General features: G+C 56.7%; 1 protein-coding gene across 2 annotated transcripts in view; it reads left to right on the forward strand.

Moving 5' to 3' along the window:
* LOC140428753 (E3 ubiquitin/ISG15 ligase TRIM25-like) overlaps positions 1-15,707 on the forward strand; it is a 481,100-nt gene that overhangs the window by 179,884 nt on the left and 285,509 nt on the right. For both annotated transcript variants that reach the window (XM_072515463.1, XM_072515462.1), the window contains exon 7: positions 11,807-11,899. In XM_072515463.1, coding sequence (XP_072371564.1) covers positions 11,807-11,899 — 93 coding nt within the window. The remainder of the gene's footprint in view (positions 1-11,806; positions 11,900-15,707) is intronic.

The raw sequence follows: 15,707 nt of genomic DNA on the forward strand, positions 1-15,707 counted from the left end.
GATCATCATGAATGTGCTTCAAATGGCTTGCATTTTGGTCCAGGTGGGGCAGGGTGTGACAGGGTGGACACGGTGGGACAGGGTGGACAGGGTGTGACAGGGTGGACACGGTGGGACACTGTGGGACAGGGTGGGACAGGGTGGGACAGGTGGGACAGGGTGGACAGGGTGTGACAGGGTGGACAGGGTGGGACACGGTGGGACAGGGTGGGACAGGGTGGGACAGGTGGGACAGGGTGGGACACTGTGGGACAGGGTGGGACAGGGTGGGACAGGTGGGACACTGTGGGACAGGGTGGACACGGTGGGACCGGGTGGACAGGGTGTGACAGGGTGGACACGGTGGGACAGGGTGGACACGGTGGGACAGGGTGGACAGGGTGGGACACGGTGGGACAGGGTGGGACAGGGTGGGACAGGGTGGGACAGGTGGGACAGGGTGGGACACTGTGGGACAGGGTGGACACGGTGGGACCGGGTGGACAGGGTGTGACAGGGTGGACACGGTGGGACAGGGTGGACACGGTGGGACAGGGTGGACAGGGTGGGACACGGTGGGACAGGGTGGGACAGGGTGGGACAGGGTGGGACAGGGTGGACACGGTGGGACCGGGTGGACAGGGTGTGACAGGGTGGACACGGTGGGACAGGGTGGACACGGTGGGACAGGGTGGGACACGGTGGGACACGGTGGGACCGGGTGGACAGGGTGGGACAGGTGGGACAGGGTGGGACACGGTGGGACAGGGTGGGACAGGGTGGGACAGGGTGGACACGGTGGGACAGGGTGGGACAGGTGGGACAGGGTGGGACACTGTGGGACAGGGTGGACACGTGGGACACGGTGGGACAGGGTGGGACCGGGTGGACAGGGTGGGACAGGTGGGACAGGGTGGGACACGGTGGGACAGGGTGGGACAGGGTGGACACGGTGGGACACGGTGGGACAGGGTGGGACACGGTGGGACAGGGTGGGACAGGGTGGACACGGTGGGACACGGTGGGACAGGGTGGGACAGGGTGGACACGGTGGGACAGGGTGGGACAGGTGGGACACTGTGGGACAGGGTGGACACGTGGGACACGGTGGGACAGGGTGGGACAGGGTGGACACGGTGGGACAGGGTGGGACAGGGTGGGACAGGTGGGACCGGGTGGACAGGGTGGGACAGGGTAGGACACTGTGGGACAGGGTGGGACACGGTGGGACCGGGTGGACAGGGTGGGACAGGGTGGGACACTGTGGGACAGGGTGGGACACTGTGGGACAGGGTGGGACACTGTGGGACAGGGTGGACACGGTGGGACAGGGTGGGACAGGGTGGGACACTGTGGGACAGGGTGGGACACGGTGGGACAGGGTGGGACACTGTGGGACAGGGTGGACACGGTGGGACACGGTGGGACAGGGTGGACACGGTGGGACAGGATGGGACACGGTGGGACAGGGTGGACACGGTGGGACAGGGTGGGACAGGGTGGGACACTGTGGGACAGGGTGGGACACGGTGGGACAGGGTGGACACGGTGGGACACGGTGGGACACGGTGGGACAGGGTGGGACACGGTGGGACAGGGTGGGACAGGGTGGTACAGGGTGGGACACTGTGGGACAGGGTGGGACACGGTGGGACACGGTGGGACAGGGTGGACACGGTGGGACAGGGTGGACACGGTGGGACAGGGTGGGACAGGGTGGGACAGGGTGGGACATGTGGGACACGGTGGGACAGGGTGGGACAGGGTGGGACAGGGTGGGACACGGTGGGACAGGGTGGGACATGTGGGACACGGTGGGACAGGGTGGGACAGGGTGGGACACGGTGGGACAGGGTGGGACACGGTGGACACGGTGGGACAGGGTGGGACAGGGTGGGACAGGGTGGGACATGTGGGACACGGTGGGACAGGGTGGGACACTGTGGGACACGGTGGGACAGGGTGGGACAGGGTGGGACACTGTGGGACAGGGTGGGACACGGTGGGACAGGGTGGGACATGTGGGACACGGTGGGACAGGGTGGGACACGGTGGGACCGGGTGGGACAGGGTGGGACACTGTGGGACCGGGTGGACAGGGTGGGACACGGTGGGACAGGGTGGACACGGTGGGACAGGGTGGGACACGGTGGGACAGGGTGGGACATGTGGGACACGGTGGGACAGGGTGGGACACTGTGGGACACGGTGGGACAGGGTGGGACAGGGTGGGACACTGTGGGACAGGGTGGGACACGGTGGGACAGGGTGGGACATGTGGGACACGGTGGGACAGGGTGGGACACGGTGGGACACGGTGGGACATGTGGGACACGGTGGGACAGGGTGGGACACGGTGGGACCGGGTGGACAGGGTGGGACAGGGTGGGACACTGTGGGACCGGGTGGGACAGGGTGGGACACTGTGGGACCGGGTGGACAGGGTGGGACAGGGTGGGACACTGTGGGACCGGGTGGGACAGGGTGGGACACTGTGGGACACGGTGGGACAGGGTGGGACAGGGTGGGACAGGTGGGACAGGGTGGGACTGGGTGGGACAGGTGGGACACGGTGGGACAGGTGGGACACGGTGGGACAGGTGGGACAGGGTGGGACACTGTGGGACAGGTGGGACAGGTGGGACAGGGTGGGACACTGTGGGACAGGTGGGACAGGGTGGGACAGGGTGGGACAGGGTGGGACACGGTGGGACAGGGTGGGACTGGGTGGGACAGGTGGGACAGGGTGTGACACTGTGGGACAGGGTGGTTCAGGGTGGGACACGGTGGGGTCCACACTGAACCTTGAGGTCGGGGTCGGCCTATTCACTGCCTTGTCCATCTGCTGGTTTTGGGCCCCAAATGGACTCAGAAACGTCTCTTTGGAAGAAACGATGATATCAGCAACTCAAGGTGGTCGGACCCCAGAAAGTTTGACCAGGTGACCTTTGTGCCACACATGGTGTCGGCTGCAGTGAGATTTGTGGGCAGCACGGTAGCATTGTGGATAGCACAATTGCTTCACAGCTCCAGGGTCCCAGGTTCGATTCCGGCTTGGGTCACTGTCTGTGCGGAGTCTGCACGTCCTCCCCGTGTCTGCGTGGGTTTCCTCCGGGTGCTCCGGTTTCCTCCCACAGTCCAAAGATGTGCAGGTTAGGTGGATTGGCCAGGATAAATTGTCCTTAGTGTCCAAAATTGCCCTTAGTGTTGGGTGGGGTTACTGGGTTATGGGGATAGGATGGAGGTGTTGACCTTGGGTAGGGTGCTCTTTCCAAGAGCCGGTGCAGACTCGATGGGCCGAATGGCCTCCTTCTGCACTGTACATTCTGTGATTCTATGAAGATCGAGGAAGATGACTCCAAATTTCAGGCTCTTTTAATCGTAATCGACGATCGGGCGGAAAATCCTTTCTGCCGATAGAACCGGGGGCGGAGCCTGTTTTCCGATACTCCACCCCCTCCAAAATGGCGTCACCGAGGAACAGGCCGCACGCCACTGGGACGGCTTCAGGACGTTACTCGAAGGCCCCTCCCCCCCGATGCTCCGCCCCCGGAGGGCCGGGTTCACGGCCGCGAGGGGCTCGCGTGGTCTCAGTGGTCGGTGTGGTGTTGGGTGCTCTGGTGCACAGATGAGCCAACACAGTTATATGTGGTACAACTCTATTTTATTTTAACTCTTATAATACAGTTCGTTCTGGATACTCTGCACGTGCTGTCTCCCTGAGTGTGTCGTGTAGCAGGTCTGTCCTGGTCCTCCTCTCCAGCTAATACTGACCACTAGGTGTCGTGTTTGTGGTTTTATATCTTTCTGTGATTGGTTGTGGTGGTGTGTGCTCTGATTTGTCTGTTGGTGTGTCTATCATGATGTGTGTGTTTGAATATCATGACATCCCCCCTTTTTACAAAGATATGTGCCTACGTGGTTATAAATATAATCGTGTCATGAGTGCATCTAAGAGTGTGTGCGTGTGTTGTGTACAGCGTGTGTATATGACGTAACTATTTACATGGGGCGATGTCGGGTGCGTCACACTAACAAGGTTGTACCATAACAAAACATGAATGCGAGAAAAAAAAAACTTGAACAGTGGTCCGGTCAGACGATATCTGGAACAATAAACAACAACAGGTTATAATACAGAAGTGTTTAACTTTTTGAACGTATGAACAGCGTTATAAGTCCAGTCTAATGGGTGACCGCCTCAAGAATAGGCTGGTCCTCAAGCCGGTTCAGCTGTTGAGATTTGGGGTCACACTGGTTCACCTTGGACTGTTGGAGGTGATGCTGTTGCCGAAGTCTCTACTTTTCCATTTGTTGTACTTCGTGCAGTGCTTGGTTTTTCATTCGTGCAAATATAACATTCAACATCTTTGTTAGTGTTGCCTTGGCTGTGGTTTGGTTCTGGTGGCGATGGAAGGGGCATGATCCGTGGCATCTCCACAAAGTCATCCTTGGGAACCAGTGGAGGATCCGGCGTGTGCGTACGGTTCAGTTGCGAGCGTGGAAGGCGGCGCGAAGCTCGCTGATTGCGCCTACGCACCAATCCATCCGCCCTGCATGCCAGGAACAAGGTGGAGTCTCTTTTCTTTTTATGTTTGTGGTGGACGGCATCTTGTAGCCGATGGGTCATTGCCATTGAAGAAGCACCATCACTAATATCATGCAAGGCGATGACTGTGCCAGATGTGGAAGTTGGCCGAGACCGTGCACGCTGGTTCCGGCCACCTGCTGTGCCGGAAGGGCGACTCCGCAGAGAAACGTCGAAGCATGTCGCCTTGGAGAGAGAATTGTTGCTCGCATCAACGTCTGGCGATGGCGCGAATTGGTGTGTCCATCTTGGACCGCCGGTGCTGGTTGCCACTGCCGACCCAGTGGGACTGCCACGCGATCCATTCCCTGTCGCCGTGGCATCCGCCGTCACCCTGAGCGTGCCATCACCGAGGCCGCGACACCGCCCATCCGGAGCAAGGTCTGGCGTGCGCGAATCAGAGTCGGCGCTTGGCTGCTCCCCATCTGGAGTCCGGTCTGCCTTCCGTCGATGCTCCCCGTCCGGAGTCCCAACAGGTTCACTGGAGGCAGCCGAGATTCCCTGAAGCTGCACTTCTGGAGTCGGAACATGCAGGAATGCACCAACCAGTGGAGAGGCTCGAGCCATTGAGGGTGGAAGCGGTGCGCCGCCACCGCAGTCGTCAGTGGTCCCACCGTGATCGTCGAGTGCCTCGGTACGCACTAGGCGAGGTCTGTCACCTTGCACCTTTTGCATGGGAAGTGGGATGCTGTCGTCACTCGTCTCACATCCCGTGGCTAGATCCTCATTAGCAGCTTGCTGTTCACTAGGGTTGGGTAAATTGTCCGAGTTTTCATCTGGTGGTGCACACCATGTCGGTGGACTGTCATTCTCTTGCCGTTGTCCTTCATTTGGGCTTTTCTTCTTTGGAATTTTAAATCGTCCCCCAGACATTGCAGAACCTTGTTTATTACCCCCAAATTCTCCCATATGTATGGTCTCGAATATAGGATCCAATGTTTCTATCGACATTGTACTATTTTCCAAAGAACATTCCGTTTCACTTTTCTTCTCAGGTACCTCATATGTATCTTTGTCTAATGTACATGCCTTCATGGTGTCTGGGTCTGATTTTGCTGGGACTGGCATGGTCACAGTCTCTCTTTTACTGTTCCCAATTGCCCACATTATACTCCCCATACATAACTGCTTAATCACTGGGGTTAGTGTTGTACAATAGATAATCGGGTCGACCTTATCTGCATCTTCACCATTAGTGGAAAGCACACTTGGTTCACTTGAAACTGCTGCGGGTTTTAAATTCGTTATCTGGCTACTCGATGACGGTGTCCTCAGGATTCTTGCTCCAATGTTCTGCTCATTTATCAGTGGAGTGTGTATAGGTTCAATGCAATTAATGTTCCCCTCAAGGTTTGAAGAGTCATTACTGACTAACTGCTGGTCTCCGAAGTTGGGACTTTGCGGCGTTGTGTTGAAGGGAGACATTTGTCCCTGCTGTAGATATGATTCAGGTTGTGTTATTTCCATTACCTGAGGATCAATGTCTTGTCCATTTTTTCGATCCGTACTAAAACACTGGCAATTCTCAGTCTGCTCCTTGCAAGTTAAACATTCAATTAATTTCTTTAGCAAATCCTCAGCATCCTTCTGTGACCGTGCAGCATTATTAATCTCTGTTCAGCTATAATGATCCTGAAGGTCAGCGCATAAACCTTTTTTCTTCGGGCTAGGAAGAGGCGATTCCTTTGGCTTGTCTTCAGTTGGGCTTGAACAGTCTTCAGCGCTGTGCCCTTCATTGTAGCATGAGAGACCGTCATGGTCATGCTGCTGTGTAGTGGAGCATGGTAGGCTGTTATAGCCTTCTTGCTGTTCACGTAAGCATGGCAGACTTGCATCGTCTGCCGCTGGTTGGTCAGGAGAGGTTGCTAGACCCTCATGGCCTTGTTCCTGCAAGGACCGCACATTGGAGTCTTGCGTTGCTTCTATCGTGGAGGCTGTCCACGAGCTCTCTGTGGAGGCTTGTGACACTGGAGTCACTTCTTGTTCGTGCAAGGACTGCGCTCTGGAGTCTTGCGTTGCTTCTATCGTGGAGGCTGTCCACGAGCTCTCTGTGGAGGCTTGTGACTCTGGAGTCAATTCTTGTTCATGCAAGGACTGCGCTCTGGAGTCTTGCGTTGCTTATCCTAGGATTCTCTGGGAGGCCAGGGAAGAGATTGCTGGACCTTTGGCTTTGATTTTTATGTCATCATTGGCTACAGGAATAGTGCCAGAGGACTGGAGGACAGCAAATGTGGTCCCTTTGTTCAAAAAGGGGAGCAGAGACAACCCCGGCAACTATAGACCGGTGAGCCTCATGTCTGTAGTGGGTAAAGTCTTGGAGGGGATTGTACACTGTTTAAAAAAGGAGGGGATTATAAGAGACAAGATTTATAATCATCTAGATAGGAATAATATGATCAGGGATAGTCAGCATGGCTTTGTGAAGGGTAGGTCATGCCTCACAAACCTTATTGAGTTCTTTGAGAAGGTGACTGAACAGGTAGACGAGGGTAGAGCAGTTGATGTGGTGTATATGGATTTCAGCAAAGCGTTTGATAAGGTTCCCCACGGTAGGCTATTGCAAAAAATACGGAGGCTGGGGATTGAGGGTGATTTAGTGATGTGGATCAGAAATTGGCTAGCTGAAAGAAGACAGACGGTGGTGGTTAATGGGAAATGTTCAGAATGGAGTACAGTCACAAGTGGAGTACCACAAGGATCTGTTCTGGGGCTGTTGCTGTTTGTCATTTTTATCAATGACCTAGAGGAAGGCGCAGAAGGGTGGGTGAGTAAATTTGCAGACGATACTAAAGTCGGTGGTGTTGTCGATAGTGTGGAGGGATGTAGCAGGTTACAGAGGGATATAGATAAGCTGCAGAGCTGGGCTGAGAGGTGGCAAATGGAGTTTAATGTAGAGAAGTGTGAGGTGATTCACTTTGGAAGGAATAACAGGAATGCGGAATATTTCGCTAATGGTAAAGTTCTTGAAAGTGTGGATGAGCAGAGGGATCTAGGTGTCCATGTACATAGATCCCTGAAAGTTGCCACCCAGGTTGATAGGGTTGTGAAGAAGGCCTATGGAGTGTTGGCCTTTATTGGTAGAGGGATTGAGTTCCGGAGTCGGGAGGTCATGTTGCAGCTGTACAGAACTCTGGTACGGCCGCATTTGGAGTATTGCGTACAGTTCTGGTCACCGCATTATAGGAAGGACGTGGAGGCTTTGGAGCGGGTGCAGAGGAGATTTACCGGGATGTTGCCTGGTATGGAGGGAAAATCTTATGAGGAAAGGCTGATGGACTTGAGGTTGTTTTCGTTGGAGAGAAGAAGGTTAAGAGGAGACTTAATAGAGGCATACAAAATGATCAGGGGGTTGGATAGGGTGGACAGTGAGAGCCTTCTCCCGCGGGTGGATATGGCTGGCACGAGGGGACATAACTTTAAACTGAGGGGTAATAGATATAGGACAGAGGTCAGAGGTAGGTTCTTTACGCAAAGAGTAGTGAGGCCGTGGAATGCCCTACCTGCTACAGTAGTGAACTCTCCAACATTGAGGGCATTTAAAAGTTTATTGGATAAACATATGGATGAAAATGGCATAGTGTAGGTTAGATGGCTTTTGTTTCGGTGCAACATCGTGGGCCGAAGGGCCTGTACTGCGCTGTATTGTTCTATGTTCTATGTTCTATGTTCTATCGTGGAGGCTGTCCACGAGCTCTCTGTGGAGGCTTGTGACTCTGGAGTCACTTCTTGTTCATGCAAGGACTGCGCTCTGGAGTCTTGCGTTGCTTCTATCGTGGAGGCTGTCCACGAGCTCTCTGTGGAGGCTTGTGACACTGGAGTCACTTGTTCGTGCAAGGACTGCGCTCTGGAGTCTTGCGTTTCTGCAATTGTGGCGTCTGTCCACGAGCTTGCTGTGGAGGCTTGTGACACTGGAGTCACTTCTGGTTCATGCGAGGACTGCGCTCTGGAGTCTTGCATGTCTTCTTTCATAGAGTCGGGAACGCTGAGCGGGACGTGGACCACGCTCTGTGTGGCAGCAGGGCGCTCTCCGTGTGCTTGCAGCGCTTCCTGTCTGTTAATGTCAGGCTGCAGCATCATCCGGTACTGATAAGTTGGAACGTCATATCTGCTGGATTGAAGATCCTCAAATCCAAAAAATGAATCCGCATCTGCGTCGGATTCAATGTGGGGGCCGCCAATGTGCAACACGAAAGGTTCGTCCGAGTCAAAGTCGTATAGGACCACGGAGCTATCATTGGGCTCGCGAGGTCCGGAAACACTGTAAAGATCGTCCTCGAAGTATTCGAGGTCGGAATCATCGGCTTGTGCGTAGGTAACTGCTTGTCGGAGGGTTCTTCGGAGGTCAAATTCATCTCCTGGGTCAATTTGCGACAATGTGCTGTCATTCCAGGTGAGGGAAGGTTGTTTTACAGCTTTAACAGATTTTTGTTTTTTTGATTTGGGACGTTTCCCCTTTAAATTGGATTTGGGACGTTTCCCCTTTAAATTGGTGCAGTCTGGGGCCTCTGACATCCTGACGCTCGGTATGTAGCACGTAGGAAGCGACTGCGCATGCTCAGATCGCTGTTCCTTTACCGATGGCCGTTTTCTTGACTGCGCATGCGCAGCATCTCGCGCATGCGCAAACAAAACTTCCGGTTCTGCGCACTGCTCGCGCAACTGTGCTAGCGTGATACCTTTAGCAAGATGGCCGCCGACCTCGACCCAGCCTTCTCTCAGGCCCGGGATTTTGGCCTCTGGGAATTCGGGCTCCGGGATCCCGGCCACGAGGTGAGTACTGCAGCTTTTCTTACCTTTACTTGCCGATTGGATTGCGTTTTCTTCACAGTACTTGGAGAATTTGTCCAGGACTGCCTGGTAATCGTACCTTTGCTGCCTCCTGAAGAACCTGAACCTTGTGAATATTTCTCTTGCCCTTGCACCGGCGATGGTGAGGAGAAATTCAATTTTTTCGCTATCATCCAGGTCTTGGGGTTCAGCTGCCACCAGGGACAATTCGAACACTTGCCGGAATCGCCGCCAGTTTTCGCGGAGATCGCCGTGGCACTGGAGCGGCTGCGGAACCGGGAGCTCTATCATTTTGCCTGGGCACTGCTGGTTGTCTCTGTACACTGAGGTATGCCGGCAGGTATCGATCCACTCCTGTACCATGTGGTGTTGGGTGCTCTGGTGCACAGATGAGCCAACACAGTTGTATGTGGTACAACTCTATTTTATTATAACTCTTATAATACAGTTCGTTCTGGATACTCTGCACGTGCTGTCTCCCTGAGTGTGTCGTGTAGCAGGTCTGTCCTGGTCCTCCTCTCCAGCTAATACTGACCACCGGGGGTCGTGTCTGTGCTTTTATATCTTTCTGTCATTGGTTGTGGTGTTGTGTGTTCTGATTTGTCTGTTGGTGTGTCTATCATGATGTGTGTGTTTGAATATCATGACAGTCGGTAACCCGGTGTGGCGGCTGTGGGCTGTGTCCAGCGCTGCCAACAAGCAGGCGGGAGGCTCTTCCCCAAGCGCTGGGAGACTGGTGGGGGGTGGCCCGGGGGTGGCCCGGGGGTGGCCCGGGGGTGGCCCGGGGGTGGCGAGGCCACTATCTGGCAGGGCGGGTCCGCACGTGGCCGGCGCCATCGCTGCAGGTCGTCGCCGTGCGCGGCCTCAGACCCGGCAATTCTCCAGCCGGTTATACCGGGAAGGACATGCTAACCCCTCGCTGGTCGCAGGGCCGGTGCTGGGGCCGCGCCGATGTTTCCCACATCATTTTTCCCAAATGATCCTCCAGACATTGCCCCAAAATGGGAGAATCCAGTCCCTGGTCTTCTGTCCTGCACTGCTCACAGAATCCAGCTTGGCCGATGGATAGTCTCTCCTCCGCAAAGGTGATCTTCTCTGGCAGCTGATAACACGGGGAGAGAGGAGACATTGCTCTGGAACCGGAAGCTTCTTTCGTGTCCCTGCCAGGCTTGGGGGTCACAATGATTATGACCTTCCGCCAAATCGTGGGCACTGGCTTCTCCTGGGTGATTCTGGTCAGGAATACAGAGAACCGTTTTGTCGCCACAAAGCCACGGTGCTTGAGGAATTCAGTGTAGATGTGGGTGTAACCTGCAGCTTTGCCAGGTTTCAGGTTAATAATAATCTTTATTGTCACAAGTAGGCTTACATTAACACTGCAATAAAGTTACTGAGAGAAGCCCCTAGTCACCACATTCCGGCGCCTGTTCGGGGACACAGAGGGAGAATTCAGAATGTCCAATTCACCAGTCCAGGTTGCTGATTGAATGGTAATTATTGGTGGTCTGGCCCTGCCCAGCTGAGTTAGTTTCCAGTTTCCATCTGTCACAGCCTGGTGGCCTCGAGGCACAAAGGTGCCAATCACCAACACCATTAACATCAACCGTTCTCCAGACCCACCTTCAACCTGATTCCCCCCCCCCCCGACCCCCACCCCTCTGGATCCCCCCCACCCCCCCCGCCCCTCTGGATCCCCCCCCACCCCCCCGCCCCTCTGGATCCCCCCCCCCCCGCCACCCCGCATGTCGCCCCTCCCCCGCCCCTCTGGATCCCCCCCCCCCACGTGTGTCCCCCGCCCCTCTGGATTCCCACCCCCACCCCCCCGCCCATCTGGATCCCCCTCGCCCCCCACCCCTCTCCCAGACACACCTTCAACCTGATTCCCTCCCCCCTCCCCCCACCCCTCTGGGTCCCCCCCCCAACCCCCCGCCCCTCTGGATCCCCCCCACCCCCCCCCGCCCCTCTGGATCCACCCCCGCGTGTCGTCCCCCCCCCCCCCCCCTCTGGATCCCCCCTCCCCCCCGCGTGTCCCCCCCGCCCCTCTGGATTCCCACACCCACCCCCCGCCCATCTGGATCTCCCCCCACCCCCCGCGTGTCCCCCCCCCTCGCCCCCCACCCCTCTGGATCCCCCCACACCCCCCGCCCATCTGGATCCCCCCCCACCCACCCCCGCCTCCCGCCCACCGCCCCTCTGGACACCCCCCCGCATTCCCCCCCCCCAACCCCTCCCGCCCCCCCAGCCCCTCTGGACCCCCCCCCCCCTCCCCCCGTGGAACAGGGAAGGTTTTGATCAACATGTGGATCTGAGCCTGGATGATCTCAATCCCATGTGCCCACAGTTATCACCACTATTCATATTGTTTATCGTAAAGTCCTTCACAATGCTCCAGAACATTGAGAGCTGGAAGCAGTTAGAAATGTATATTAATGTAGTGTTTGTGTATTACAGACAGTGAAACACCCTGTCAATGCACACTGACTGCTGGACAACATAAGGATTACACAAGTACCCTGCACAAGGCCAGTCAGCAACTCCCTCACTGTGAGTACCAGCTCTCACTCTAACTACTCACACCTTTCTCCTGTCATCTTCCTTTCGTTTGTTAGAACAGGGCTGCAATTTGGGAGTCGGGGCTGGAGGTTGGGGGCTGGAGGTTGGGGGCTGGAGGTTGGAGGTTGGGGGTTGGGGGTTGGAGGTTGGAGGTTGGAGGTTGGGGGTTGGGGGTTGGAGGTTGGGGTTTGGAGGTTGGAGGTTGGGGGTTGGAGGTTGGGGGTTGGAGGTTGGGGGTTGGAGGTTGGGGGTTGGAGGTTGGGGGTTGGAGGTTGGGGGTTGGGGGTTGAAGGTTGGAGGTTGGAGGTTGGGGGTTGGAGGTTGGGGGTTGGAGGTTGGGGGTTGGAGGTTGGAGGTTGGAGGTTGGAGGTTGGGGGTTGGAGGTTGGAGGTTGGAGGTTGGAGGTTGGGGGTTGGAGGTTGGGGGTTGGAGGTTGGGGGTTGGAGGTTGGGGGTTGGGGGTTGGGGGTTGAAGGTTGGAGGTTGGAGGTTGGGGGTTGGAGGTTGGGGGTTGGAGGTTGGAGGTTGGAGGTTGGAGGTTGGGGGTTGGAGGTTGGGGGTTGGAGGTTGGGGGTTGGAGGTTGGGGGATGGAGGTTGGGGGTTGGGGGTTGGAGGTTGGGGGTTGAAGGTTGGGGGTCGGAGGACGTGCGAGCTAGGAGGACACCGCATGCCACATCAACGGCCTCAGGCCATTGCCTGATGCCCGCCGCGCGATGCTCCGTCCCCGACCAGCCGAGTTCTCGACGGCGTGGGACACGTGTGGGGTCACCCATTGGGAACTCGGAGTAGCAGCTGCGGACTCCGTGCAGCACCGCCACAGTCGGGAGAGGACCGATCCGCGAGCAGGGAGGGCTTTATTCGGGGCTGGGAGCACTGTGGTGGGGCAGTCCGGGGCGCACCAGCCGGCTGAGCTGTGTTTACGGTCTGGGTTCGGGGGTTGCGTCCACCCTGGAGCACAGCGCGGCCATGCACCCGGCAATGCTCCGGGCTGGATTGGCAGCGAGAGCCCGGTGCTACAAGCTGCCTGGCCGCTAGCCCCCCCGGAACAGGCAATTAATCACCGTTTTGTGCCAGTTTCCTGGTGTCAAACACCAGCGTTTTCACGCCGGTGTGGGGACCTCGTCTCCAGAACGGTGAACCCAGCCCCCGGTATCGGAACAAACCCAGCTTTGTGAGAAATGGAACTGTTCTTCGCACAGATCGAGATAAATCTGTAAAACCTGATGGACATTCGAGATATGCAACTGACCAAAGCCTGAATAATACTGAGAGCTGTCTAACATATTGGAACGACAGGACGGGGGGAATGGGGGGGGGCAGGGCAGGGGGGAACAGGACTCTGGGGAAAGGGGGTGGGGGCAGGATGCGGGAAAGGGGGGGGACAGGACCCCGGGGAAAAGGGGTGGGGGCAGGATGCGGGAAAAGGGGGCACAGGACCCTGGGGAAAGGGGGTGGGGGGCAGGACGCGGGGGGAAAGGGGGACAGGACACTGGGGAAAGGGGGTGGAGGAAGGACGCGGGAAAGGGGGGGCAGGACCCCGGGAAAGGGGGTGGGGGCAGGACATGGGAAAGGGGGACAGGACCCTGGGGAAAGGGGGTGGGGGCAGGACATGGGAAAGGGGGGGGACAGGACCCCGGGGGAAAGGGAGGGGGTAGCTCAGTTGATTAGGATGGCAGTTCCATACGGGATCATTACCATAGCTTGAAAGAGGAAAATGTGGAATTTGAGTCGCGATAAGAAATGGGAAAGTTAAGAGGTCACATGTGGGAATAGTGTCTCGGCCCAGACAGGATGGCCACTGTGTTTACAGAGGGAATGCAGCAAGGTAGAATGGCCTGTGTAAGAAAGGGAGCAGGATAATCATAGGTGACTTTAATCTACATGAAGATTGGGAAAATCAGATTGGTTTGGAACACAAGTTGATCGAGTATTTGTGGGACAGTTTCTTCGAGCAGGATGTTCTCGAGCCAACCAGGGAGCAGGTTATTCTGGAGCTGGTAAGAAGGAATGGGACAGGATTAATCAATAACCTCATGGTAACGCAGCGTCTGGGTGACCGTGACGGCAACATGATAGAAACTCGTGTTCAGTTTGAAAGCGGGATTTAAATCTCAGTCAAGGTAACGGTAAGAGTTTGAAGGCGGCCCTGGCTACGGTGAACTGGGAAACTCGGGTGAAAGGTGAGGCAGCAGTTGGGGTGGCAGAGTTTTAAGGAGATGCTCAATAACTCACAGCAAATATCGATCCCAGTGGGGAAGAAAGAGCCTTGAGAAGGATGTATCATCACTGGCCGGATAGACTTCCAGGTGCGGCGATGACCAGCTAAGTCGCACGTTTCGGCACCTCCCGTTTTAACGGACTTTTGGGCTCTTATCAGGAGCCCCAACGGAAATTTTTTATGGCCAAACCCAGTGTGAGGCGACAAAGGAAGGAGTACCCCCGGGTGTGGATGGAAAGGTGCGACAGTAGTGGCCAGATTGCGGAGGATCCTCTGGAGCAGAGGCAGAGACGAGATGGGAGAAGCAAGATGGCGGCCGAGGGAGCCCAGATGGTATGGGGCCCGGAACAGCAGGAGTTCCTCCGACGATGTGTGGAGGAGCTCAAGAAGGAGGTGCTGGCGCCGATGTTGCTGGCGATCGAGGGATTGAAGGAGACGCAAAAGACCCAGGCGATGGAGCTCCGTGGAGTGAAGGCAAAGGCAGCCGAGAATGAAGATGAGATACAGGGCTTGGTGGTGAAGACGGAGACGCACGAGGCACTACATAAGAGGTGCACAGAAAGGCTGGAAGCCCTGGAAAACAGCTCGAGGAGGAAGAATTTAAGGATTTTGGGTCTTCCCGAAGGGACAGAGGGAGCGGATGTTGGGGCGTATGTGAGTACGATGCTCCATACTTTAATGGGAGCTGAGGCCCCGACGGGCCCCCTGGAAGTGGAGGGAGCATACCGGGTCCTCGTGAGAAGACCGAAGGCTTGGGGAAATACCGCGAGCAATAGTGGTGAGATTCCACCGCTACAAGGACAGGGAGATGGTCCTGAGATGGGCTAAGAAGACGCGGAGTAGCAGGTGGGAGAATAAGGTGATCCGCGTGTATCAAGATTGGAGTGCGGAGGTGGCGAGAAGGAGGGCGAGTTTCAATCGGGCCAAGGCGGTGCTCCACAGGAAAAAAGTGAAATTTGGAATGTTGCAGCCGGCAAGACTGTGGGTTACACACCAGGGCAAACACTACTACTTCGAGACGGCGGAGGAGGCGTGGGCATTTATTCAAGAAGAGAAGTTGGACTAGATTTGAGGAATGGATGTTTGGAAATAAGTAGCGAGGTGGTGGCAAGGAATTGCAAAGGGGGGGAGAGGGGGAGGGCTTGTCTGTAAAAATGTTGGATGGGAGAATTCCCCCCCCCCCCTTCCGGGGGGACACGAAGAAATGTGGGCGCCGGTGGGGACAGGGAAGGGGAGAGGGAACTGCGCCATTAGGGGCGGGGCCGAGAGGGAAGCGCGGGCTTTGTTCCCGCGCTATGGAAACTGTGGCGGGAAAAGTGGGCGCAGGAAGGAAGGGGGCCCCACACGCAGGGAGGCCAAGGGTAAACGGGGGAAGCCGAGGTCAGCCAGAGTTTGCTGACTCCCGGAAGCAATATGGGGGGAGCAATCAAGCTAGAAGGGAATCTAGCGGGGGGGGCGGGGGGGGGGGGGGCGGGGGGGTTAACTGGGTTGCTGCTGCTGAGGGGAAGGGGGAGCTGATACGGGATGGGATGGTCGGGACGGGAGGGCGCCGTCTCGGGGACAAACGGGAGCGTGGGACCC

The sequence above is a fragment of the Scyliorhinus torazame genome, chromosome 1 (genome assembly GCF_047496885.1).
Source record: "Scyliorhinus torazame isolate Kashiwa2021f chromosome 1, sScyTor2.1, whole genome shotgun sequence".
NCBI lineage: Eukaryota > Metazoa > Chordata > Chondrichthyes > Carcharhiniformes > Scyliorhinidae > Scyliorhinus > Scyliorhinus torazame.